At 42.2% G+C, this 27,848-nt stretch overlaps 2 protein-coding genes across 5 annotated transcripts in view; both read right to left on the minus strand.

Annotated features, from left to right (window-relative positions):
• Nucleotides 1-6,360, minus strand: part of CAPN1 (calpain 1) — a 65,293-nt gene extending 58,933 nt beyond the window's left edge. Inside the window, exon 1 of the mRNA XM_060251833.1 lies at nucleotides 6,219-6,360. The gene's annotated coding sequence lies outside the window, so the exon portion shown is untranslated. The remainder of the gene's footprint in view (nucleotides 1-6,218) is intronic.
• A 5,805-nt stretch (nucleotides 6,361-12,165) lies between these two features.
• Nucleotides 12,166-24,405, minus strand: SPDYC (speedy/RINGO cell cycle regulator family member C). Of its 4 annotated transcripts, none has more exons than XM_060251852.1 (7): nucleotides 24,100-24,405; nucleotides 22,194-22,450; nucleotides 21,476-21,534; nucleotides 21,030-21,115; nucleotides 19,834-20,005; nucleotides 19,298-19,592; nucleotides 12,166-12,451 (listed from the first exon to the last, which is right to left on the minus strand). In XM_060251852.1, the coding sequence occupies exons 2-7, from the start codon at nucleotides 22,408-22,410 to the stop codon at nucleotides 12,384-12,386; spliced, it is 897 nt and encodes a 298-aa protein (XP_060107835.1). In that variant the 5' UTR covers nucleotides 22,411-22,450; nucleotides 24,100-24,405; the 3' UTR covers nucleotides 12,166-12,383. The 4 variants fall into 4 exon arrangements, with proteins under 4 accessions (XP_060107835.1, XP_060107845.1, XP_060107855.1 ...); XM_060251862.1 differs by having other exon boundaries at nucleotides 24,092-24,405; XM_060251872.1 differs by having other exon boundaries at nucleotides 24,096-24,167.
• Between the last annotated feature and the right edge of the window lie 3,443 nt (nucleotides 24,406-27,848).

Below are 27,848 nucleotides of genomic sequence, written 5' to 3' on the forward strand. Positions count from 1 at the left end.
TGATTTATCTTATCCAAGACAGGAGCCCAGGTAGACAGATCTGAGATCCAGCGGAAAATCAAATTTTTAGGAAACTATAATAAACAAAGCAAATTTTTTCTCACAGTTTCAGAGGAAGCCATGTCGATCTGCAGCAAAACAGCCAGATTCGAGTCCAGGAACACCTTAAGAGACCAACAAAGTTTTCAGGGTATCAGTTTTTGAGCCAGAGCTCCCTTCGTCAGAAATTACTTCATATCTGACAAAGGGAACTCTGAAAATGCCTGACAGTGTTGTTGATCTCTAAGGTGCCCCTGGACTAGAATCTGACTGCTCTGTTTTCTCACAACAGTGAGAGATGGCCTTGCTATTAGGCCAGGAATGGCAACTAACTTCTGACAGCGGATGTTCAGCACCTTCAAGGGCAGTGCAATTCAAAACAGAGCAAAGACTGGGCTCTATCCACCACCAGGAAGCTCTCCTGCATGCTCTGAAAGGGAGGTGTGAAAGGGTGGAACCTTCCCAGCAGTTCCCTATTAAGTGTTCATTAGCACAGGGGAATTTCTGGGATTACAAACATGGCACCGGGGCACTAAGTGTTCTAGATTAATTAATATAGAATACAAGGATGGCTGTAAAATGTGGTGTTCAGGCATATGGGAGCCAGGCCCATTATCAGTCTGCAGAGAGAGAGAAAGGGTCAGGGAGCAAGGGAAGGAGGGGAAGAGGAGATAGGATTTATACCCTGCCCTTCACTCAAAGGCTCAGAGCAGTTTAGTCTCCTTTCTCTTCCTCTCTCCAAACTAACACCCTCTGAAGTAGGTGGGGCTGAGAGATCTCTGGTAGAGTAGTGTCTGACCAAAGCCACCCAGCAGCTGCATGTAGAGGAGTGGGGAATCAACCCTGGTTCTTCCAGATTACAGTCTGCACTCTTAATCACTATACCAAACTGGAGTTTGGATTTGTCTTCACGACTATTCCAGCCTTTCTAAGACAATTAGAGCTGGAGATGACAACCCCAGCTGAGAACAAGAAAATGGGCAATTGTTACTAGTTGCTTAAACCCCACAATCCAGGAAACAGAGATCCTGGAAAAGAAGCATATTTGCATTATGAGTTTCACTTTGCATGACAAATTAACAGTTATGCAAGAAAGTACTGGCTAGGATGTGGCAGAAAACATCCACAAAATATATTGTACATGGGTAGGAGGGGAGGGAATTACAAATCTATGACAAAGAATAAATGGAGTAGATGAAAATCTATGACAAAGAATAAATGGAGTAGATTAAGACATATGACAAGGAGTTTTTAAAAAGCTTCTGTAGTGGGAAATATTTTATGGACAGTTCCTCTCTCTCACACACACACACACACACACACACACAGAGAAATCTCCCTCTCTCTGTTTTGAACGTTCATGGTTCAAGTGTGAACACTGCAGAAGAACACTCCCTCCACTTCTGCAGTGTTCACACTTGAATCATGAAAGTTTATGGTTAAATTACTGTTAGAGAATCCAACAGTATTTTATTGCTGTTCCTTGGCATACTCAACATGTTTGAGTATTAGGAGTCACCTAATAAATGTAACAAGCAGTAGATTCAGAACACATGAAAGGAAAGGAATGACTCCACACCCACTACACAATTAACTTATGGAATTCACTGCTACAAGACATGGTCACTAGTTCTGATGGCTTTTTAAATACATTTTTCCAGGATATTTCTGTCAACCCATTAAGAAAGCTAAATATAATCTCCAGATTCGGAGGCAGTTTACCCACATTTAGCAGATACATGACACACATAAAACACAGAAAAACTATTCCTTGTGTACATGCAGTCTTCCCAGAGGCATCTGGTTGGTGGCTGCTGGACACAGAATATTGGACCAGAAGCTCAGCAAAACAAGCCATTGCCTTATAAGTTCCGGAGCAGAGCATAGCTACTTTGGACCTCCTGTGCATCAATGGTTGGGTTAGAGATTCCTTTTTCAAAGGAAGCCTCTCCTAACTTCTCTTTCTCACTGCAAGGGCAAGAGATTTTGCTACCACATAACACCCAGACAACACAACTGACTGGATCTAACAATATCAACACCATCTCAGGCACATTCACTTGCTCATCTTCTAAGACTATATGCCATTAAATGCTAACAATGCCTACATAGGGCAAACAGATCAAACCCTGCACCAAAGGATAAATGGACACACATCTGACATCAAGAATTACAAAATTGAGAAACCTCTAGGGGAACTTACAACCTACCAGGGCACTCAACAGGAGACCTCAAAGTAGCTGGATGGGAGGGTGCTGAATTACAAGTTATTACAACACTCAGGACAACAGAAATCCCAGGGCTTAACAGAGATATCGAGTTCTTATCTCACTACACATGCTAAGTCACTCAGTTCTTGCTTATACCCAGAATTAAACTTTGTTAGTCTTAAAGGTGCCATTGGACTCAAACATAGTCTTCATACCTGTTTGTTAACTTGTTTATTATTTGTACACTAATTTGCTGCTATTCACAGGTCTTACCAACTGCTTTAATCCAATCTTAGCTATACATATCACTCAGTTACTTATGCATCTTGATTCTAATTAGTCTTTCCTGGCAACTACCCCCATCTACCTACATGTAATGGTTGAGGAAGTCTTGTTTCAAAGTATCTGAAGAAGTGTGCATACACACCAAGGCTTGTACCCAGAATTGTTGGTCTCAAAATTGCCACTGGACTCAAATTTTGTTCCACTGCAAGGGAATAGGTGCTAATTTTCTTCTAAGCTTGGGGCCAAAGCAAAGAGGAAGTTTAAACTCCTTCCTCCTTGGCATGAGATACCGAAGGAAAACATCCTTACTGCCCAAGGTAATGCCAGAGTAATTATTAACATTCGCTGTTTGAAAATAATGGTGCAGATATTCAAAATTTGTTGGATGTGCTCATCATGCCTTCATTTACTAGCCAAGCCAAGGCCTGCTTGACTTTCAACATAGAAACTAGCAAAGAACAGCACTAAGGGTAAGCCATGAGAGGTTCATGTTCAACTCTTTGCTTGGCTAAGCAAAGCAAGTCATAGGTAAGCCATCTTCCAGCCAAGTTTACCTCACAAAGACTGCTCCCAAGTGACTGGCAGAGCACTGTATCCATTTCCTGTCTCCTTCCCACTCTAGTCTAAACCCTACACAGAGAAATGCCTCCATCTGTGAGAAACATATAGGAAGAGTGAATTTTCTCCCCTGAAAATGAGATTAAGACACAACTTTACAGACATTATCTCCAAACATTATCGCCCTTAAAAGATGCCTGCCATTCAAACCCCCTTAAAAAAAAAGTCAGGCCTTGCAGTGCCTCTTGAAGATCTCCAAGGAGGGAGCTCTTTTCACCTCTTCTGGCAGCCTATTCCACAGAGCTAGAGCCCAGACTCTGGTTGATGCCAGACAGGCCACCCTAAGTGGTAGCATGAGACCTGCTTGCAAACAGAGAGGCTGAAGAGACAGGGAAACCAACTTCACCACAGCTTGCTCAGCCGAACTATAACGCTTAACCATGGTTAATGCAGGTCCATTTCAAACCTTGGCTTCAGATGCCAGTATGCAACCAGTCCTTACTCTACTATGGATAGGTCAACCTAGCTGGTGACTCTCTTCTCCCAAGGAAAATGCAACACACCAGCCAGGTATGGTAGCCTGCAGGAAGTGCAATGAATTTTCTTTTGCCTACTGGAGCTGCAAAAACAGCTATTCAGAAGAAACAATGAACTATGATTAAAGAAATCAACTCATGGTCATGTCTGTACAGGGATCTCTGTTGCTTTATCTTTCAGCAAGTTGGTTTCCATTGGATATTTACAAAACTGTACCTTTCCTAAATTCATAAAGTCTGAGGAGCCCCACAGTTTGACGTACGGTTGCCAGGTCTGTGTTGGAAAATACCTGGAGACTTTGGGGGTGGATTCAGGAGAGGGCAGGGTTTGAGGAGCGAGGGGCCTCAGCAGGATCAGCGTGTCCATTAGGTGACCATAGGTGGTTGCCTAGGGATGAAGCCTTGGGGGAGCGCCAAATTGGGCGCTCCTGGGGGCGGGTGGGGGAATGAGTGGGTGAGGAAGGGAGAGTTGCTGCCCTTCCTACTGGCTAATAAAGACACTGCCGATCAGCTGGTCGGCCAACTCTTCCAGTTTGGTGTAATGGTTAAGTGCACAGACTCTTATCTGGGAGAACCAGGTTTGATTCCCCACTCCTCCACTTGCACCTGCTGGAATGGCCTTGGGTCAGCCATAGTTTTCATAGGAGTTGTCCTTGAAAGAGCAGCTTCTATGAGAGTAAAGGAAATTGTGACCACTCTTTTTCTTCCAGCGCCCTCCTGTGTGTTTTAAATTGTGCGGGAGGGAGGAGGCGGTAGAGGTGTGCATCCAGATGTGTATCTGTATTGCAGCATCTGGAGGCAGCTCTGGTGTGCCATGCTGCCAGAGCTCTGGCTGGTACGGTGGCTGTGGCGAAGCTGACCAGGCATGGGGGGGGGGGGAGACCAGGGGTGGGATGGGCATCCTTTGCCAGTGGGGGGACAGGGAGTGCCTTGCTTGGGGCAGCAGGCATGGCAGGGCACCCTAGCACCAGCGCTGGGCCTCAGCATGGTAGAATGTGAAAGAGCCCACCCTGAAAAGCAACCATTTTCTCCAGGGGAGCTGATCTTTGCCAGCTGGAGATCAGTTGTAAAAGTGGAAGATCTCCAGGCCCCATCTGAAGGCTGGCAACTCTAGTTTGATGCAATTGTTAGAGTGTCAGCCTGTGATCTGGGAGACCCAGGTTCAAATCCTCACTCTTCCGTTAAAGCTTGCATGGTGAATTTGGAGCAGTCACTCTGTCTCCAACACTGAGTTGCTGTTGGAAGTTAAATGGAGGAGGGAAATCTGATGCAAGCTGCCTTGAGGTTCTTGGAGAATGGACAGGACAAAGAGATACTATATAAATAATTTAAAAAGGAACCCAAAGGGACCAAACAAAAATAATGGAACAGTTTGCAACTAAGTTGCAAACAAACCATCTGTTTTCAGTTCTTTAAAGTTGTTTATTCCTGTAGTCATCACTACTTCCTCTGGCAGCATTTTCTTTTATCCATCCTGAGCCCACTGCACATCAGCTTAATTGGATGCCCTCAAGTTCTATTATTTTGGGAAAGGGAGGGGAAAAAGTTATCTTTGTCAACTCTCTCCACTCCATACATAATGTTACAAAGCTCTACCATGTCTCCCCCTAAGTCCCCCCCCCATCAGTTTAATTCTTTATCAAAGCAACCTATAAACCGGGGACAATTGTTTTGGAGACAGTGTGATCCCATAAAAATCAACTCTAAATCCACTGAAACAGATCAGTTTAGGCTGGAGTAACTCTGCATAGAACTGGGCAGTGGATTCCATAAAATAAGGTTTAAGTGCAGCGGTAATCCCAAATTACAGTAAGAAATAATAACCATCCTCGCACAATTGATGAAGAAGAACTGAACAAAGTGTGTAGGAACATTCTGCAACTTAATATCAGCATTCAAGGACAGCAGAGGGAAAATATTGGAACTAGCACAAGGGTTTGCTCTGTCATTATTTCCAAAATATCTGAAACAAAGAAATGTGGTCTTTCTTCCTTCAGAGCAAACATCCACATTTGCCAACATTCTGCTTTGCCAAGTAAGCCACAGTCTAACTCAATTTGCATGTAGTTTTAACAAACTAGCAGAGTTTGATTTCTAAACAACTGCATAGCCATATAGCTGCTTTAATTCCATTAGTACGTGGACTGGCTGTAGTTCTTCAGAGTGAAAGGACGCTCTATACATGCCCAGAGGTGCTTTCTTCACGATTATGCACGTATGTCTTGGGACTGAGGTCTTTGGATAAGAGGTTCCGGGTCTGAGCCTTGACTCTGGCTAACGCCTCAGGAAAAACTTCCAGCAGGGATTAAACTTCTGCACCTCATTTTCACTTTTTCTGGCACTCATGATTCCTTATCCTCCCTCCCACCTCTTAAATCAGGCCCACTGGAGACAGCGGCTGATTCGCCTGGGCTGAGAAGCCGCGTCCCCAAGCGCTGTTGTGTAATAGGCGAACTCGCAAAAGTGCAGCTCCCTTCCCCTCTGCTCTGCGCCCCCTTCTCCCGCCTGCTCCTCCCCACCAGCTGTTACCAAAACTCCCAGGGCTGCCAATAAATCTCAGCTCCCACAATTCTTCCCTTTGCCGTTTTACCTGGATCTCGACCGGTACCTCGGCGCCGAAAGAACGCCAGGGCAATCTTCGGGAAATAAGGAAACCGAGCGAGGCAAGATCTTCCAGGCAAACCAACGGCGCTTAACCCCCCGCTTGCTGCCGCTGCCTGGCTGCACAGCAGACAGCGACTCCTCCCTTGCAGACTCCTCCTTCGCCTCTCATGCTGGGCGTCTGCCAGCCGGAAAGGAGGGGGTGCAAAGAGAAGCAGCGCCCAGCGAAGAGAGGGTGGCTTCCTGGCAAAGAAGCGGTAGAGGTAGGAGCACCTTGTGGGTTTCCTGGAGCCCGCAGCGAAAGACAGCCGTGGAAATCTGCCTTGGAAGCGTGACTGACCCGGCTTCGACTACCCGAGGGCGTCCCCCACGCTCTCTTCTTCCCTTCCTGCAGTCCCGCCGCATTGCAACAGTCCCCGTCTGGGGCAGAATACCAAAGGGCGCTCAGCAGGGGGTGGGCCGGCTGCGACTTTCCCTGCCGTCTGTGCCGCCGAAGAAACATCAGACAATGACAGTGCCGTGAAAAAACTCAGCAGCTTCTCAAATCTTTATCCGACGTCGCTGAATACCGTTTTAATATAGTGTGTAAATTATTTACCACATAATTAGTGTTTTTGCAGTCCCACCCCTATGTATGTTTAGGGAGGTAATCAGACCCATAGATAGGGACTGTGGGGGGATGGGGCCGTGGGGCACCATGGAGTGAGGGGGCCCTTTAAATCATTTAGATGAGTTCTCCTGCCACCCTTCCGTGTGATTGAGAGCCCATGATTTGTGGGCCCTTTAAATGGCATAGGAGAGGCAGTGGCTGCTCCTGGGCACCCCTCCTGCGCAATTTAAATTTAAATTGTGCAGGAGGCGGCAACCCTGGGATGGGGGGTTGAGGGCCCCCAAACTGTCAGGGTGCCAGGCCCCATGGGCCCCTGGTAGCTACAGGCCTAGAGGTAATGTAGTGGGCTTTGTCCTAACATTTCACCTCTGTTCTGAGGGGATACAGTAGGGGATCAGTGTGCAGTCTTATCAACACCCTGGAGTAAACCTAGCAGTCATGGGAAAAGTGGACAGGCTCTTTTATGGCTAAATGAGGGGAAGCAAATAGTAGGAATCAACTGACAGGAGGGAAGTAAGCAGTAGGGACCCCCCAAGGATAGGTATTGAGGCCTGTACTATTTAATGTATTCATCAGTGACTTGGAATGAAGACTGAGCATTGTAGTGGCCAAGTTTACAGATGACGCACAATTATTCAGGATGGTGAAAACCACGGTTGACTGGAGACCTCCAAGAGGACCTCCACAAACTTAGAATCATAGAGTTGGAAGGGATTCCCCAGGGTCATCTAGTCCAACCCCCTGCACATTGCAGGAAATTCACAAATATCTCCCCCTAAATTCACAAGATCAGCATCGCAGTCAGATGGCCATCTAGCCTCTATTTAAAAACCTCCAAGGAAGGAGAGCCCACCACCTTTTGAGGAAGCCTATTCCACTGAGGAACCACTCTAACTTGTAAGGAATTTCTTCCTAATGTTAAACCAGAAACTCTTCTGATTTAATTTCAACCCATTGGTTCTAGTCCTACCTTCTGGGGCAACAGAAAACAATTCTGCACCATCTTCTATATGAGTCCTTCAAGTACTTCACCTCTCAGCCGCCTCCTATCCAGGCTAAACATACCCAGCTCCTTCAGCCTTTCTTCATAGAACTTGGTCACCAGACCCCTCAGACTTGGATTAGTGTGCAACAATGTGGCAAATGAAGTTCAGGGTTGGTAAATCAAGATGGGTAGCCTTGTTAGTCTGTCTGTAGCAGTAGAAAAGAGTAAAAGTTCAGTAACACCTTAAAGACTAACAAAATTTGTGGTAGAGTATGAGCTTTCGTGAGTCATTGCTCGCTTCTTCAGCTCATACCCTACCACAAACTTTGTTAGTCTTTAAAGTGCTACTGGATTCTTATATTTTCTAGTGTTGGTGAGTGTAAGGTGATGCACATTGAACAAAAAAAAAAATCCCACCTTCATGTATAGGCTAATAGGCTCTGAACTTGCTGAGACTGAGAGATAAAAAGATCTTGGAGTTGTAGAGGACAAGTGTCAACCCGGTGTGCTGCAGCAGTAAAAAAGGCAAACTCCGTGTTAGTGATTATTAGGAAAGGATTTGAGACTAAAATGGCCAGTATTGTAATGTCCCTGTATAGGTTTAAGGTGCAGCCTCATTTGAAAAACTGTGTGCAGTTCTCTAGGGGCATGGAGCACCTTCCCAATGATGAAAGCCTGAAGAATATGGGCCTTTTCAATTTAGAAAAGAGACAACTAAGGAGGGACAGGATAGATATTTATAAAATTATTAATGGGAGTCTGCTTATGGACTTCCTACAGACATCTTGTTGCTGGCAACATTAGAGTAGGTTAGATTATTTGATCCAGCAAGGCTGTTGTAAAGAAGGCATTGTGGGAAAAGGGTACCCCTCTTGAGTTCAAGTTACAGGACTCTTGAGTCATAAAAAAAGGTCTTCCAAAAAGGAAAGGCGGTGTTAAGTTGAACAACAGTGTGGGGTGGGTTATATTAAGCACAGGATACTAATGAGAGGGACATTTTTGCCTCTTGCTACAACCACAGTAGCAAAACAGACCGGAAGTAAGCTTCAAACTAAAGCTGATAGTTTAAGCAACAAATAGTTTACTAAGCAGGAGGAGAGTAGCAGGGTGAGATGCCAAATGTAATCTTGCTCATGTGGTTACATGTAAGTTTCCAAATAATTTGTTTCTTTACAGATGCATGCACACACACAAAATACAAGAGAGGGAGAGAGAACATCCATTTTTTTTTAACTTTTCAAAAATTTATTGAGAGAACTCAGAGATACACAGAAAGAACATCCATTATTAATGGATTATCTGACTGTGTGGCATAGTACTCCTGGGGGGGGCAAGCATCATACACTACTTGCAGCATCTCCTACCTTGATCACCACTCCTATTTGCATGCTTGATCATTTGCTTCTGCATGTCATTTTTTGGGCTCAGATGTATTGTTTCATACTTTCTAATGAGAATAACTACCTTGTCTATAGATCATTGTGCACACAGGCACAAAACTGGGTACAGTCGTGGTTTAGCAGCAGAAAACCTGTTTGCATGCAAAAAATTGTAGGTTCAGGCTTCTGAAAGTGAATGTATCCAAAGATGCTTATTATTGAGAATTAGATATATTATTGAGAATTAGATATATATTGAGAATTAGATATATTGAGAATTAGATATATATTGAGAATTAGATATATTAACAAGTGGGGATCCACAATGCTTACTGGAGAATCCCTTTTCACTCTTCACACCCTTCTCTTCCTTCCTTTGCCTTCTGCACCTCCTAACCACCACCACCCCAGGATCTCTGTGGCTTCCTGCCATTCCCTACTGCACTACTCCTGATGGGCCCTTTGAGGTTTTCCTCACCCCCCCCCTCCATTGCCACTCCCAGAGAGAAGCCCAGAGCAGCTCCTGATGGGTGCATTTCAGCTTCCCCCCATCACCACCCCTGTCACTAAGCCTGGTTACACTCCCCCCTCAACAGAGGAAGAGGAAGTAGGAGCTTTTCCCAGGGAGGCTGCTATGGGAAGCAAAGGAGGGAAAGCTAAGAATCAGTGTGGTGTAGTGGTTAAAGTGTCAGACTAGGATCCAGGAGATCCAGGCTCTGATCCCAAATCTGCCATGAAAAGTTGCTGGGTGACCTTGGGCCTGTCATTCTTCCCTATGAAGAAAGATTAAAATGTTTGAGGCTCTTTAGCTTGCAGAAACATTGACTGAGGGATGACATGATAGAGGTTTACAAGATTATGCACGGGATGGAGAAGGTAGAGAAAGAAGTACTTCTGTCCCTTTCTCACAATACAAGAACTTGTGGACACTCAATGAAATTGCTGAGTGGTCAGGTTAGAACAGATAAAAGGAAGTACTTCTTCACCTAAAAGTTGATTAACACTTGGAATTCACTGCCATAGGAGGTGGTGACAGCTACAAACATGGACAGCTCCTAGAGGGGGGTTGGCTAAACATATGGAGCAGAAGTCCATCAGTGGCTATTAGCCACAGGGTATAGATGGAACTCTGTATGGGACAGTGATGCTCTGTATTCTTAGTGCTTGTGGGGGGGCAACAGTGGAAGAGCTTGTAGTGTCCTGGCCCCACTGATGGCACCTCGGTTGTTGGGTTTTTTTGGCCACTGTGTGACATAGAGTGTTGGACTAGATGGGCCATTGGTCTGATCTAACATGGCTTCTCTTAAGTTTTTATGAGCATTGTCCGTGCTTGTGTAGAAAATGCTTTTGTTTTAAGGGGATTAAACCCCCTCCAATGCATTTTTTTTTAACATTCAAAGATTTTTCTACACCCCAAGTTTGCAGATGTATCTGTTTACAGTCAGTGGCCCTGATCTGCAAATTAGGCCCCATTTGATTAGAATATAACACGGGTGGCTAACAGTAGCTCTCCAGATGTTTTTTTTGCCTACAACTCCCATGAGCCCCAGCCAGCATGGCCAATGGCTGGGGTTGATGGACGTTGTAGGCAAAAAACATCTGGAGCTACCATTGGCCACCCTTGGAATATAACATGATATATGGAACAGGATGCTGGGGTCTTGCCTGCAGGTTATGGACCTTTCAAACACTTTACAGATAACGCTACACACAGCAGTCCAGTTGCATAGCACACTAATAGAATGATTGGAAGAAGATGGAAACCATTTTCCTACAGGCAATTTCTGGAGCATCTACTTACTTAAGGAGCTGTCACACTATATAACCAGCTGCTTTTTAAAGCAAGTGCTTAGACCACATCTGATATCAGTTATTTGTAAATAATGTGGAGTTAATATCAATAACTGCAGCCATCTAGGCAGGAATTGTTTTCTTTCCAACTACTACCTCAAACTTTACATCCTAAATGTCTCTTTAAACCACAAGGTTCCAAGCATCATTCTTTTTTAACCATATGGCAGACTAAGGAAAGATAGGCCTGGAGGGATTGCGAACAGCATAGTACTTCCAAGCCATACAGAGCAGAAGCAAGCTGAACATGTCTTGGAGTCAGAAACTTCAAGATAGCCCATGCTTCCTTCAGCTCATTTAGAAGGAAAAGCAAAATACAAATACTTTAAAGAATTCATTTAAAATAAGGGAACAAAGCTGCAAAGTAGATAATGCAACTCTCACCACTGTATCGTATAGTGATGGGAGAAAAGTCCTTGCTGTGCAACAGCAGGAAAGCTAGAACTGGGAAATTACTTAACCAACTCTCCTTGAGAGTAGGCCCCCACAGTTTTATATAATCCGATATGAACAAAATAGCTTAATGGTTCTTTCTCCAGCACCTTGAATGCTGCAGGCTTCTCTTAGTGGGGGAGGCTGAGAAAGTACTGCAGTTTTGAATCTGGACCTAGAACATGTTCTAGAAGGTGTTATCCAAAACTACATGCAAGCATTGCTTAGGGTTCTAATACAGGACTGCCAGTATTCCTGTGCAGTTCAGCAGTGTTTGCTCTGCTTGTCTATTTATAAACATATTGAAGATACCATAAGTCTCTAGTAGTCTCTTCTTACAAGGACACAGACCTCGTAAAGAGACAATCATAGACCTTCCTACCACTTAAGTAGAATGAACTGCTGTTTTTGTATTCTTTTGTATTAAAAAGACAGAACTGCTCAAAGATGAAAAGAAGTAAGTGCTTATGCCAGCTGGCACATGGTATTTTTTGTCTTGCCATTGAAATCTCCCTTTTAAAATCAAGGGTACCAAATTCAGTGCAGTCTCTAGTCATTAAGTTCCCTGTGGAGGGGGATATGCCTTCAAAATCTTCAGTCAGAAAAAATCTTTCTAGTAGGCAACAGTTGATGAACCAGTAAAAATATTATGAAATGTTCCAATAATAAGTCCAAGACATGTTCTTCTGGACTTCTTTATTATGTCCAGCAAGTACATTGACATTGTATAAATCACAGTGAACAGCTTTTCTTTTCTTTTTTTAAATATAAATACAGGCATTGCCATTTATCTTCCTTTTCAGAGATGCATAAAGTGCTTGGAAAAAAATAAATCACTGGGTAGACAGAATGAGAACATCAAATGAATTCCCGGTATGTCTGTTTCAGACATCCAAACTACCCCTCTGATCGCCAATCCATGACTATTCCATCTCCCTCCACAGCGATAGCAGGCTCCTGAAGCGCTGTCAATCAAAAGATTAAATATGAAATTACACCCTTGTGAGTTCAACTAAAGCATTTGGCTGAATATACTCAAGCAATCTTAACACTATTGAATTCAATACCGTGTGAACCCCTTGGGGACAGAATTATACAAAAAACTACTGAGACCTAGGATAAGGTAAGTCATAAGTAATATTCTAAAAGTAAGGAGGTTAACATTTTAAAGGGTGAAGACGCCTCTAGCTGTGAATTCCACAATTTAATTACTCATTAAGTAAAGAGGTATTTCCTTCCGTCTGCCCTGAAATAATCTCTCAATTTCATTGGGTGTCCCAAGTTTTGGTATAAAGAAACAGAATAAGTTACCTCTATCTGCTTTCTAAACCCAATGCATAATTTCATATACCTTTTTCCTGTCTCCCATTTTTTTTTCTGAGCTGAGAATTCATTGACTCTCCAGGCTTTCCTCATAGAAAAGCTGCTCCAACCCCCTAATCTTAGATGTGGCCTTCATTTGTACCTTTTCCAGTCCTGCAGTGTCCTTTTTTGAGATGCAGCAAAAAAGAACTGCACACAGTAATTCAAATGAGGCTACTTCACAGCTTATTTACAATATTGGCCATTTTATTTTCAACCCCTTTCCTTATGAATTTCAGCATGGAGTTTGCCTTTTTCATTGTGGTTGCACACTGGGTTGACATTATCATTGAGCTTTCACAAAGTCTTTCTCCTTCCAGGTCTGCAACCAAAGAGACCAGTAGTTCCCAAACTTTTCAGGCCACTGCCTCATTGGTTTCATAAACCCATCCTCAGTGCCCCTTACCCAACACAACAAAAAGAATTATTCAGAATAGCTGTTTTGCAAGGCCCACTATGGAAAATGATAAAATTAAAAATGGTAACAATTGTACATTTATTAAAAAATCTAAAACATGAGTTATATTTGTTCAACAAAATGGACTTGACCCGGTGACACCATCTTTTCAAAGTCTGATAGTCGTTTAGCAAGAATCTTAGATACCATATTCACTATTCAGTAAATTCTTAATACCATGGATGGGCTTGATGAAGTGATACCAGTTTTCCAATGGAGTCTTAAATTGCTATGTTCAGTAATCTGGAATCAATTTCATTGCTTGGAGAGAAGTTGAATGACCACACTAAAACCACATTTCACCAACTACAATGTTGGAAATACAAGTGGCTTCTTAACCACTGTCCACCGTGCTGTATAGCAGAAATTTTCTCCTGTAACCAGAACTCTTGAGATGATTTCTTAAATCCTGGTTTCAGGTCAATGTCAGTTTGTAGCTCACTTATTTCTTCCTCCACTACTCCCACCCTCCTCAGTGTCTGAAATGAATTTTTCACTCCATCTGGAATTTCCATCAAGACGATCCTCAGATTGCTCATAGGTATCATCATGCAACATGGTCACAAAAAACTTGCAGATCATCATCTTGTATACCACCTTTCTCTTCTAGCTCACACAGGCTTAGAAATTGGTACAGCTCACGACAGCCTGTATTGTATTTGAATAGAGTTAACTTTGAAATAAATGTAAAGATGACAGATTTGGCCTTAAGACTGATTTCATTCCTTGCAACTGCAAATTCATTTCGTTAAACTTTGTAAATAGTTCTAATAAGTGGTATCATGCTGATCTTCTTGAGTTCATCACTGAGCAAAACATTGATATCATTTTAAAAAACTCCACAGCAGTGTCTCAAAGGTCATAGAAGCATTTCACATAGTTGCCTGCTAATAGCCAATGAACTTCAGGATCAAGCAGCAAATATTCAAAATCTTCATTAATCTGCTCTCAAGATACTCAGTCATTGACAGCATGGGCTTTAATTTTATTCACGGCAGTTATGACAATAGTGTTATGACATGCATGTGATTACTGAGGTTTTTTACAACTAGGCGTTGGCAATGAATGATACAGTGAGTGGTAAAAACATTTGTTATTACTTTTTTCCAAGTAAAACAACACAGCCATGGTGGCAATCGGTCATTGATAGTACTCCACCAGTTTGCACAAGGAAGTATGTTAGTAAGTGAAATTTTCTTGTCTTTGAAGAATTGCTCAATGCCACAAAATATTGACTCTTTAAATGTCTCCTCTTAGTGTTGGAAGCAACAAGAGTAATCGTTATGGGAGATTTCAACATTCATGCTGAGGATACCTCATTGTGGCTGGCCAAGGATTTTATAACTTCTTTTTCTTCCTGGGTCACTCCCAAACAATTGACTAGCCCAACACTTGAAAGGAGTCATACCTTGAATCTAATCTTTTGCATTGAACCTTTGAGGGCAGGTTTGATATCAGGGCTGGAAATCTGTCCTGAATCATGAACACTGCCTACTCAAAACCAACATCAGTGGGGCAATACTCTGCAGAAGAGGGTTAAAATGGTCCACCTATGGAGCCTCATGAATCCTACTGCATTCTAGAAAACTGTAGAGGATTTTAGGACAGTTGAGGTTGTAGCAGAAGCATGGAATGTGAAGCTCCTTGAAGCTCCATGGTTGTCCTTTGATGACCTCTCCTACCCTTGGGATGAAACCTAGCCTCTTGGTTTACCACAGAGCTGGTTGATCTGAAAAGGGCTGGGATACATCTACATCACTGGCAAAGAACTCATACTAGGTCATACAGATCTTGTCATAGACCTCACTGCTAGATCTATGAAGTGGCACTGAAAGTCCGCCTCGGTGGGGAGGGCAGGATATAGGTGGAATAAAATAAATAAAGTGACTAAGAAATGTGATTTCTCTGCTATGATTGGGATGACCATGAACCAGCTGATGCAGTTATTTAATGTAACATGGCACCTACTGACTCCTAAAACTGAGCCTTAGTTATTATACTTTTGTAAAGTTTTTTGCTGATAAAATATCAAGAATATGCTCTGATTTAGATGCTGACTTTAATATAGGCCCACCAGAAGAACTGCCTGCTCTACTCATGGACCACTTTTTAATCCCATTTCCATGATGGATACTGACAAACTCCTCAGTTCTGTTAAGGCCATTACTTGTGCCCTGGATTCTTACACATCCTGGCCTCTAAAATCCTTAATGTCTACTATAAATTGATCACTAATGCAGGGCACTCTCCCTCAATCAACGAGATTATCCATCCACTAGTAAAAACCCATCCCTACAGAGAAATGATGTAGCCAATTCTTGTCCTGTCTTTGATCTGCCCATCCCAGGCAAAATCATAGACGGAGCAGTAGCAGACCAACTCCAGATCTTCTCAGATAACTCATCTCTTCTAGAGCCATTTCAGTGTGGTTTCAGACTGGGCTATGGGATGAAGATGGCTCTGCTGATTTTAACTAATGACTTCCATCTAAATGTAGACAAGGGTCAGGCTTTCTTATTGTTCCTACTGGATTTATCTGCTGCTTTTGACACAGTAGACTATGCCATCTTGTTGAGGCACCTGGAATAAGAAGGCATCCAGGATTGTGAATTGGACTGGTTCAAATCATTCCTCATGGAATGGACCCAAAGAATTGCCAATGGAGACTAGTTATCAAGTGTGGGACCTATATTGTGGATTCTCACAAGGCACAATCCTGTTTCCCATGTTCTTCAATCTTGATCTAAAGTCATTAGGTCAAATCATTTCCTCTTTTGGAGTTGGCAGTCATCAATGTGCAGAGATGATACACAACAATATACACCCTTATCTAAATCTCCTAGTGATGGCAGCAGAGGTCTTAAATTGCTGTCTGCCTATTGTGGTTAAATGGTTAAGAGTGAACAAATGGAAATTAAACCCTGGAAAGACAGAAGTAATCCTGGTTGGGAAGGTATCAGATGTCTTGAAGGACATTATACTCCTCACTTTCGATGGGGTTAAGTTCACTCTTGCTGACTTGGTGAAGAGCCTCAGAGGTATACTAGATCCAACATTATTGCTGGGAGAGTAAGTTAATGCAGTTGCAAAAAAGACTTCTTTCCAACTCAGACTAGCTTGAAAAATGGCCTTTACCTTGATACAATTGATCAGACCACCTGGATCCACACCACAGGAAAACTGGGACTAGACTACTCAATTTATAATCTCCAGCCAGTGCAGAATGCTGCAACTTTGGCTACTATCCAGAGTGAGAGGGAGCATGTATATTACTTCCATTCTGAGTTATTCCGTTGTCTATCAGTTCCTGGACTCAATTCAAAATATTGGCTATCACAACAAAGTCCTTCACGGCCTTTGACCCTCATATTTATAAGACTGTCTCTCCCTTTATGCTCCTGCACAACAGCTTCATTCATCTGAGTAGGGCCTTCCTGCAGATGCCAAATCAACAACTGCCCATATAGGTGCCTTCTCTATTGTGGCCCCCACCTTGTGCAATGAGTTGCCTAAGAAGGTCAGGAAGGCTCCCACTCTTTGCTTTCCACGAACTATGCAAAATTGAATTATTCAGAAGGACTTTCCTGTACAGGCAATAGGGTAGCACTGTACAAAATGATTCAAAGTTACTTGTGCAAATTATTAGGGACTGAAGCCTGTAGTACTGTGTATACATTGCTGCAAGCTGGATCCTACTATGCAGTTTTGCATCATTTAATGTGTTCTGTTAACACTTAATTTTTTTCACAATAAGAGTAGTTCAGCAGTGGAATTAGCTGCCTAGGGAGGTGGTGAGCTCCCTCTCACTAGCTGTATTCAAGCAGTGGCTGGATGAACACTTCCTTGCCAGGGATGCCCTAGGCTGATCCTGCACTGAGCAAGGGGTTGGACTAGACGGTCCATATGGTGCCTTCTGACTTTATGATTCTATTATGCTTTGCTTCTGTTCTGTTTTTCAGATTTCTGACTGGCTCTACAACCCAAATCCTATTTCATTGTTTACTGACTGTCCAATCCTGTTGATTGTATTGACTCACTCTGTGGACTCTGCCTTGAGTCCTAGTGAGAAAGGCAGACTATAAATAACATAAATAAAAACAGCAACTCTTGAGCCAAGCTTTCATCTTTTAGAGGCACACATAAGCAAGAAACAAAGATTCATTGCCTGGCAAATCTGGCTCATCCAGCTGTAATAGAAATTCTGTTGTCCTCAGTATGCTGCATAGTATGTCTTCCACATTTCAGTCATTTCATCTATTTGTCTTTGCACTGAATCGTTGCTGAGAGGTATCGTCTCTCAGGACTTAACAGCAAAAACTTGAAAAATGAAAAAGAGACAAAAATGTACATGTGATGACAGTTCCTCAAAACATGGTATATTGGTCTGACTAGAGCATTGGTGGTGTATTTACTAAAAATTCCAATAGTTTCCACCAGATTTTAGCAATATGCAGAGGCAGAAACTTGTAAAGCCATTTGCAAGTATGATGCCATAGTCTTGTCAATTGTAAATAAGTGAAAAAAGTAGTCAAAGGGGCTCAACTTCAGCACCCCTGGCCAACCCCTTACCTCTTAGCACCCCCAGGTAATCCCCCTCCCCCCCAGGGCAGTACTGCCAACTTTGGGAACCACTGGGCTAGACACTTATAAAAATGAAAACCGAGAATCAGAGAACCTGATACACAGATTGTTATAATACCGATATAACCATATTAAGTTGGGAATTAAATGCTGCACACATCCAGTGGCAGGGCAGGAAACGGCCACCACAAGGACAGGGAAAATTCCTGCCATGTGGGCAGAAAAATCCAAATTTTCGCACCTACACAGATGCTAGCTATACAAGTTTTACTATGATCTTTCTCAAAATTTTTCAGCAAAGCAGATATGAGGAAAATCGGAGTCCTAGAAGCTTCATGAATGCTCCACAATACTTTAGGGAAGCAGGAGAAAACCTGCTTCCCAACAGTATAATACCCAGAACAAACAACATGAACAGAAAACCCTTATAAGGAGGCTTATATTTACTTATAAGCTATTAAGTGGTCAAAATTAACAAACCAAATTTTGGTTTCCCCCAGATTACTGGTCCAGGGCAAGTTCAAATTGTCTTGGAGACACATAAAGGTATTGTTAACACTTAGATGCTTTCATGAATTTATTCTGAAGGGAAACTTTGCCATTTTTAACTGGGACAAAGCTACTCCAAAGCAATAATGATATCAGAGAGACATCATTCCACTTTGATAACTGAGAAAAGCTACCTCAGAGTTGTTCTATACATGCAGCTGCTCCCATCTATCTTCTGTAGTAATCATTCTCAAGTGCCCTTTCATCAAGATCTGATTCATGTACTACTTACGCAAAAAGGTTTTATTAAGCCTACATGTTAATAAACAGAGAAAGTCCCACTGTTTTCCTGTGATCAGGGACAGTCACTACATAAACTTATATATGGCAAGGCTCACCAACATGATGCCAATGGGCACCATGGTTGGCACCTACCAAGCTTCTCAGGAAGTGGTTAGAGCCATTGTAAGGTGATGCTTGTTACTGGCTGCCCTCATTCAAATGAAAGAGGTTTCCACTGGAGAATCAGAAGGACTGATAAGTGCTTGAGCTTCCCCTGTGGTTCCATTCCCTTTAAGGCATCCCTTCTCATAGTGTGTGGTTCCATTTCCACTTCAGGCCTTCCTTTTCAGGAGGCATGTGGAAGGATGAATTCCATTCAGTCCCACCTCCCATGGCAGCCATTTTGGTCTGGTACTCACCAACCCCTTTCAAAATTCCAAATGAGCCAGCAGGCTGAAAAAGGCTGGGGGCCCCAATCTATGAACTTGCCACCAACGATATTATTTCAGTTCAAGGAATTCTTCACCCCCTGTGCAAAGTGGAAAGCTTTGACAGAGGCAATCTTTAAAGTTAAGAGGAACTCATGCCATTTGTCAAGCATACTTCAGAGAACCAAAAGGTGACACTGGTTACTACTTACTCTGCATGCTGTAGTTAGTCTTTGGATCCAGCATCAACAGAGGAAGGTTGTTCAAATCCTGGTTCCACTCCGTGAAAGGTAACAAGTCAGTGGCAGGAGCGTTGCTGGCAGGAGAAGATCCCTCAGCATCATCTTCTATCAAATCAAATGCACAGAGGTGGCAGCTGGGGGGTGTTACGCCAGGCCCTCTAGGGAACAAGTCCTTTTCATTCTTTAGGTAACTCCTCAGTGCCCCACTGTGGTGGATGGGTCGTTCCCGGGACCAGGCCCAATGAGTGGGCTCTTTCAACATTATCTAGGTTGATAGTTAAAGGATAACTTTAAGATTCTAAATTTGGAAACCTTTTGCTTAAAAGGAATTTCATGCTTTGTTTCTTCCAACTCTTACTATCATAAAAGTCCTCTAATCCTTGTAGACCTCCCGGAAGATGGGACATCCCACGACCAGAGGGATACTTTACATCTTATTTAAGGAATATACACATAACCATAACACACCAATGCCAGAAACATGCAAAGACAAAGTTGCAGCTAACCTCATCACAGCATCTCCGACTAACAAATGCTCTGTACTTCATTCTAGCCCAAAAGTTATCCCGCGTTTTCAAGAACTGCGGAAACTGTTGCCTCCAGTTATCACCAAGCGCCCAAGGGAAAATTTCATATTTGTAGTCTTCTTCATCTTCTTCCATATCATTAGCTAAGTACCTGTCATCAGGAAAAGGAGGCATGGGTGGATAGATTTCTGAAGACTTCCCCTACAAAGTACTAGCCTGTATGGCCCAAGTGCCAAATGAAATGCACCATCTACCTATGAAAATGCTGGTATGCCAGCAAACAAAGGGTGGCAGAAGAAAAAGAAAAGAGGGTTGTGCTGCCTATAGAGACAGCTGTCTAAGAAGTGGTGGTGGTGTCAAGCAATAGCTTCTGTTCTGCAGAGAAGCATTTTACACTACATATGCAGCTGATACTCTCTTGCACCCGCTTCACAGACTGCGTACACCAAACAGCAATGTTTTTATATATCTATATGGGCAGTCCAGCATGAACTGTTATGACCAAGGCTGCTTGCACATACTAGGGGGGCAAGTCCAGAAGTAATTCAGGTTGAAGATATCACCAGTGCACATCCAAACACAGTTCCAAAACTGATCCAGCATTTGGCACGCTGGTGCCAGCTAAACAGGCTTATTATCAGAAATGTGAATGCAAACTGGAAGCTGCCTGCACTAGATCACATTCCAAATAGAATTTTAAAAAATAATTTACTTCCCAGCTTAGAATAGTTTTCCATAACTAAGGGCAAACAGCTTTCTTTGCCATGCTGAGTGCCTTGTATTCATGATCCATCACAAGCTAAACAACAAGGGAAGAACCTGGCAAGCTGCAACCCACCCCCAACTCAGTGAAGGTGGGAGGAGGTGCTGGTCTGCACACTTCTGTTATGTTCCAAGGGTATTCCAATAGCCTCTAAAATTCAGCATCAACTTTAAATTCCAATATTAAATTTCCTCCCCTGCCCTTTCAGTCCACTGACCTCCGTGAAATGCTGCTCCTGTAGGAGTAGAAGACCCCGAGGAATGATATAAAAGGAGTTAGTAGTGGGAAAAGGCAATAAATGGAAATCGCCAATTTAGTCTGGATCCAATTCCCAGTTTAATAGATCTATTCAGTTTGTTTTCTCCTGCTGCTCAAATTGATCATGAAGAGAATAAAGAGTCATAAGACTTACAAAGCTGTGAAGAGGTTTATCCTCGTGTATTCTCTTATATGCAGGCCAGCACGTTTGAAGTATGTCAGCACCATAGCTAGAAGATACTGTGTAAAAAAGTTAGGTTTAACAAGAATTGTCCCAAACTAATCATTACATGAGTGGTTAAGGGGAGAAAGGAAACAGATGGGAAGAAGCACAATGCAACACATAATTACATAAAATGGGAGTCAGGAAACGGTGCCCCCCAGGTATAAGGTTAATGGAAATGTGTATGTTCTAAACTGGCTGTTTTTATTGTATTCATAGTTTCTACCCGTTTTATGTATTTATTTGATGTGAGCCGCCTCAAGAACCAGTTTAGTGCAGGATATGAATATTCAAAGGTAAGTTACAAAATAATATCCTTTAACATTTAAAACACTCGGGTTATATGGTAGAACACACAATTCCATAGGTTAACCTACCTTATCTGAAATTCTGTAGCATGTGTCCATTGACAGGAATTCTTGTACCAAATCATCCTCTGATAAGAAATGAAGCAAAGTGGTTTTGTTTGAGTTTGGCTACTTATTTTTGGCAGCACTTACACAGTACTGGGGATTCGATGACACATCCTTTACTACCTTCATCTATCAAGCCTGTGATTTTTGATAGTAAGTTTTGGTGTGACCTCTGGGTATTTGTTGAGTAGATTTTAGTTTTCCAGTCCATTTGAGCTAATGGACATGCTTTCCTACAGATTCAGTATACTCAGTGCTGGACTAGGTCTGGAAGACCCAGGTTTGAATCCCCCTCTCTGCTATAGAAGCTTTTAGGGGGGACATGGGCCAATCACACTCTGAGCTTATCTACCTCACAGCTTGCTGTGAAGATAACGTGGAGGAGAATGTAAACCATTTTGGGTACCCATTAGGAAGAAAGACAGGGTATAAATGAAGTAAATAAACAAACCTGCTAGAAGAAAGACATTTATAGCCATATAATACATGTGCAGCTTTATACTTATCCACCTCAACTTTTAAAAACAAGCTGTCTTTCATCTTATGTGAAGCTATACAAAAATTTTATTTGGGAAGGCTGCAATGGGTCACAAAGTTGTTTTGCAGACCAGATGTGAATCACATGCTTTCAGCTAGCTAGCTATCCCTAGCACAAGCTAGCACATCTGCTCAGGGTTCTCACCCAAGAGGTTGAAGAAGGCATCTTGTTCTTCTCTGCGCAGGTGTAACTGTGGCTGCTGTGGAATTTTCAGGGCTGCTCTGGAAAGTTCTCTCTCAGCCACTCGTACACTACTGTGTGTTCCAACAACCTTAGCAATCTGATGGTGCTGTTTTGTGCTCCCTGGCTTCACCACCGTGGTGACCAAAGGAGGGACACAAGCACTCTGGTTGTGTCTCATTTTCTTTTTAGTGGCAATAGCAGAGGCTTAAAGGGGTCTTCTGCAAAAGTAGTTTAAATGCAAAGATTAGTATCAGCCATAAAATGTCAGAAAAGCTTGTAAAAATTCAGCAAAAGTATATCATACAAGACTGCAAATTCTCTCATACTACGCAAATGTTAAACGAGAATAACTATGTGGAAAATCTGAACAGAGGTATGAAACTCATATACCCAGACTGTAGCTCTGAAGCATATAGATCCAATTTCAATAAATTTTTGTGATCTGGAGAAATATTATAAAATGAGGAAAGGAGAACACTTGGTAGCTAGACAGGTTGTGGTTTGATGACAAAGCACCTAGTTCAAAAACTCCCCAGTTCAATACCCTGCACTTTCCTGAAGTAATTCTTTTCTGCTTGAAAGCTGCTGCCAGCTGCAATAGACAATGCACTAGGCAAGACAGGTTAATGGTCTGACTTGACATAAGGAAGCAACGTAGCTGGAAACAAAAACTACAAAGGCAATGCTAAAAACAGTTTCATAAGAGTAAGCCCCATTGAACAAACTTGAACAGAATTCTCAGCAGACCTACTTATGATAATGCACTCCTGGCACACACTTAGGAACACTCCTCTGTATTAATTTCTAGAACCTTGTTCCTAGTTTTATAAATTCATTGGAAACAAACAAAGCACTTTCCCTCCAGCACCAAGTGAGCTCCAGAAAAATGTGAGGACAAAATTAAGATCCTCTTCAGTAGCCTTTTGATTTATTTGAAGCATATTATTAGATAACAAGTTTTGAGACTAAAACCTTATTCTACCTTCTGTAAACTAGTTTTTTTATTTTTAGAGGAGAGGGGCAAAGAGGACAAAATATTCCAGTACAAGCAGCAACAACAACCCTAGAAATCAGATACTAGCTTTCTAAAAGTTGTCTTTAAACAGAGGGAGAGACATATACCCTATAGATATGAAGTAAAACATGTGGAATATATTGGTGCTGAAGCAGAGAAGTCAATTATCTGTTATATAAAGGGGAGGGGAAAGGATTTTGTCAAAACTCAGTATTCAGATTCTAGATGTTAACTGAACACTGTTCTTCAACTATATTCAATTAAGTGATAATTATTTTAAGCCCCTTTTATTATTTATTCACACACTGGAAATATTAGCAAAACTAACAAAAGTTGAACCCTTTAAAAACCCACAGATTTTAGAGGACGGTATTTATGCATATTCTTTAGCTCTCTAATTGAATTAATGGGTCCTAGAAATTATCCCAGCTATGGCTGATTCATGAAAGCAGCTCTGGCAGAGCTGTTTTCACATAATGCAACATTTGTGTTACATATACACACAACGTACGTATATGCATGTATGCATACAATCAGCAAGAGAAGCCGCATACACCTCACAGGAAGAGCTTTTAAAAAGCTTCCTCCTATAATACAGCTATAAGTTACTAGGACTGTTTTATAACCCAGGTACAGAACACTCCATTTAACTCCCTTATTTTGTGAAATAAAATCGGTAGGATAATATTCCCCAGGGGGCGCTATAACATAGAGAGAAAAATAATAATTTAACAACCTATGCAAAAGAAACGACTGAGGTAAAATAAAAGAAAAAAATACAGCCCCGCCCCTTCCAGGCAACCGCATTTCCCGCCTTCATGACCCCCCCCCCTCTTTTTCTTACCCACCCACCGGCATAGAGCAACCCGCCCAGCGCAACGTATTGCTAGCTGGGTGGAAATAAAGATTAACTCCGCCCAGTTTTTCAGAGCCACTTTTTATAGGCTCTGTCAGGCGTGCCGCTAAACCAATCGTTGCTGGAAACGGGGAGGGTATAGGGTGAATATATCTTCCTTCCCGTTGCGCGTCAGACAGCCTGTCAATCAAAAGCTTGCAATTCTCTTGGCATGCGCGCGCAGAGTAAGTGCTGGAGGACTTCGAGGCTCTTACTTCTGAGTAGAACAGAAGTATAAGCGTCACAGACGGTCAATGCCTCCAGTATCCGAAAGCACGAGCCACGGGGTATCCTTTCTTAAAATTAGGATCAATCTGATAAATACCAAAAAGTAATGTTTTTTTTAAAAGGTACAGATACTCATATATAAAGTGGCACTGGTTTCCACCAGGTTCACCCTCAGGACTTGGGCAAGACCTCCCCTTCCCATGCCAGTAGTTAATACCACCGCGAAAATAAGAAGTAATACCAATAATAGGTATTCTTATTTTTGCGGTGGTATTAACTGAACTTTCCAACTAGATTTTACTGTGTGAACAGGCAAAATCCAATTGGGAACTGCATTATTTAGTGTGTGTGCTTGCAGCCTCAGAGTCTCAGAGCAGTCACAATCTCCTTTACCACCACCACCACCCCGCCCAAACAGACACCCTGTGAGAAAGGTGGTGCTGAGAGAGCTCTTATAGCAGCTCTCCAATAATAGGTATTACTTCTTATTTTTGCGGTGGTATTAACTGGTTCTAAGTAGAAGAAGATGAAGAAGATACTGGATTTATATCCCGGCCAATACTCTAAATTTCAGGCTGAGATTACACACACTAAATAATGTGCTTTCAATCCATTTTTAATGCACTTTCCAACTAGATTTTACTGTGTGAACAGGCAAAATCCAATTGGGAAGTGCATTATTTAGTGTGTGTGCTTGCAGCTTCAGTCTCAGAGCCATCACAATCTCCTTTACCTTCTCCCCACGCCCTATGAGGAAGGTGGGGCTGAATGAGCTCTTATAGCAGGTGCCCTTTCAAGAGCTATGGCTAACCCAAGGCCATTCCAGCAGGTGCAAGTGGAGGAGTGGAGACTCAAATCCGGTTCTCCCAGATAAGAGTCCACATGGGAAGGGGAAATAATACCAATAATAGGTATTACTTGGTTTATCAGTAAAATCAGTGATTAGAGAGTGATAGGGATCAGTAACTAGAGTAGGGATGCCAGTGCCCTGGTGGGACCTGGGGATCCCCAGGAATTATAGCTCTTCTCCAGCCTGGAGAAATAGATGCTTTGGAGGGTGGACTCTTGGCATTGTACCCTGCTGAGAAACCTGTCCTCAGGCTCCATTCCCAAATTTCCAGCAGAGTGTGTGTATGTGTAAAGTACTGTTAGGTTGCAGCTAATTCACGCTGACCCCAGCAAGGGGCTTTCAAGGGTTGCCTTTGCCTTCTTCTGCAGAGTTGTCTTTTGTGGTCTCCTTTCCAAGTACCAACTCTACTTAGCTTTCCGAGATCTGATGAAATCAGCCTATACCATGCCAACTTCCCTCCCATGTGTGTACACAACTTTAGTATACACAGCTTTATACAACTTTAAATAGTCTATGTTTCCTTAAAAATGTTATGGTTCTGGCTCTCATCCTGGTTCACACACTTAGGATAACTGTCCCAAAAGAAAAAAAGATCCCGACTGGGCCAGTTTCTCTTTGCTCTGTAGATTTTAGACTGTGTTGTAAAGAGTTAAGCCAAACTGTTGAATTAGGGCTGCATTAAGTCTCAGTTTTCTGCCCATGCTAACCCAGTGCTGTTCTTATTTTTATATTAATTATACTCCATAGTTAGAATTTTAGTTGTTTCCCAGGAGACTTTAAGATGCTTCGAGTGATGTGACCTTGTGGGTACTGATAACTGCTGCCTTTTAGCCTCACATGACTGTTGCATTTTGGAATGTAAATAGATACCATATCCAAACCTAGCTTCTTGGAACTCTCTGGGTCACCCTAGCTCTTCCTGGGTTTCCTTGACCTTTTTGACCCAGAAAGATAGGGAGAAAGGGTTGTGTACCTCTCTATATGTCATACACTCATCACAGAGTTGATTGGCGGTTACACTGGCTCCTATGGATGGAGAAAGGCACCAATTTGGTGCATTCACACTACACTAAGTAATGCTGTAAGAACAGCAAAAATCCAGATGTAAAACGCATTATTTAGTGTAGTGTGAATGCACCAAATGTGTGAATGTATTCTTGTTGGAGGCTGTTCTGGCCAATCTCCCTGTGTTAAAGGACTTGAGAGAATAACCAGGATATATCCTTTTATAAACTTACTATGCACAGTGTTTTAAGTATTGAATTTGGATTTATGATGTATGATTCTTATATGTTTTAGTGAACTTACATTTGGGTTCTAAGTTAAATAAATAAGAACTTTTTAGAACAACTGTCTCTCTTTCTTGATGCAATTGGGAAACCAGCTACTCTCTCTCCCCAATTAACCCAATGGAAATGGGGTTGCATGAAAGGGTTCCTGCATTTATCATTTTGCCAACACAAACACAGTGTTTCCAGATAGCTATGCCTGTGGATGGACGATCCTTCATATGTAAGTTGTCCTCAGTTGGTACCATTCAATAGAATTCCCACAAGAAACCTGAGTTCTGTTTGTGGGCTCTGGGGAGAGGGTTATCAAAGAACATGTTTTTTAGCCTTTTTCTGTTATGTAACGCTGTTAATCAGATTATCAAGAAAAAAAGGGGGAGGGACGGTGGCTCAGTGGTAGAGCATCTGCTTGGGAAGCAGAAGGTCCCAGGTTCAATCCCTGGCATCTCCAAAAAATGGTCCAGGCAAATAGGTGTGAAAAACCTCAGCTTGAGACCCTGGAGAGCCACTGCCAGTCTGAGAAGACAATACTGACTTTGATGGACCAAGGGTCTGATTCGGTATAAGGCTTCATATGTTCATATATGTTCAATTGCTGCAACTGTATGAAATGTATCTTGATAAATCCAGTAAACAGTATCATCTGGCCAAATTAAAAAGAATTTGACAAAAGATGGTTGAATCGTAGCAGCTGAAAACATTTGCATTCATGCTAGTGTTGTCATACCTGCAATAGAATTTTTGGCTATCTAGTGTATAATTTCCCCTGTGCTGATTTAGATTCAATAAATAAAATTCAAGAATATTTTGGGGCTCTTCTATTCATGTGGTGGTGAAAACCCTTATGTATCTTTAAAGTGTTAATATTTCATAGTGACCATTTTAAAGAATAGGAACTAAAGTAATAGTGAGTCACTCATCATAGATCATCCATATATTCTGACAGTGGAATGCAAAGGGGGACATATAGGAACAGCATTGGATTGAAGGAAAAAGTGAACATATGTGATGTGCTTTTCCTTTATAAATAGATCAGTTGACTTTTTAAAAAATTATAACAAACAAAAGAGAATGTTTAAAATAACTACAGTTTTTAAACAAAAAAAAGTTGAGCAAAATGTCCTATGCAAATGTTAGAAAAGCCCTAATAAAAATAATGCACTCATGAATAAGCTTAGATATGTAGCAAAGATTAGTTTTGCATGTTTTCACTATGTGCATAAGAAATTGACCATTGTTCTCGCAGAACTCTTTCAGCCCCACCTACCTCACAAGGTGCCTGTTGTAGAAAGAGGAAGGCAAGGCAATTGTAAGCCACATTGAGACTCCTTAGAGTGGA

The sequence above is a fragment of the Heteronotia binoei genome, chromosome 1, assembly GCF_032191835.1.
Source record: "Heteronotia binoei isolate CCM8104 ecotype False Entrance Well chromosome 1, APGP_CSIRO_Hbin_v1, whole genome shotgun sequence".
Taxonomy (NCBI): Eukaryota; Metazoa; Chordata; class Lepidosauria; order Squamata; family Gekkonidae; genus Heteronotia; species Heteronotia binoei.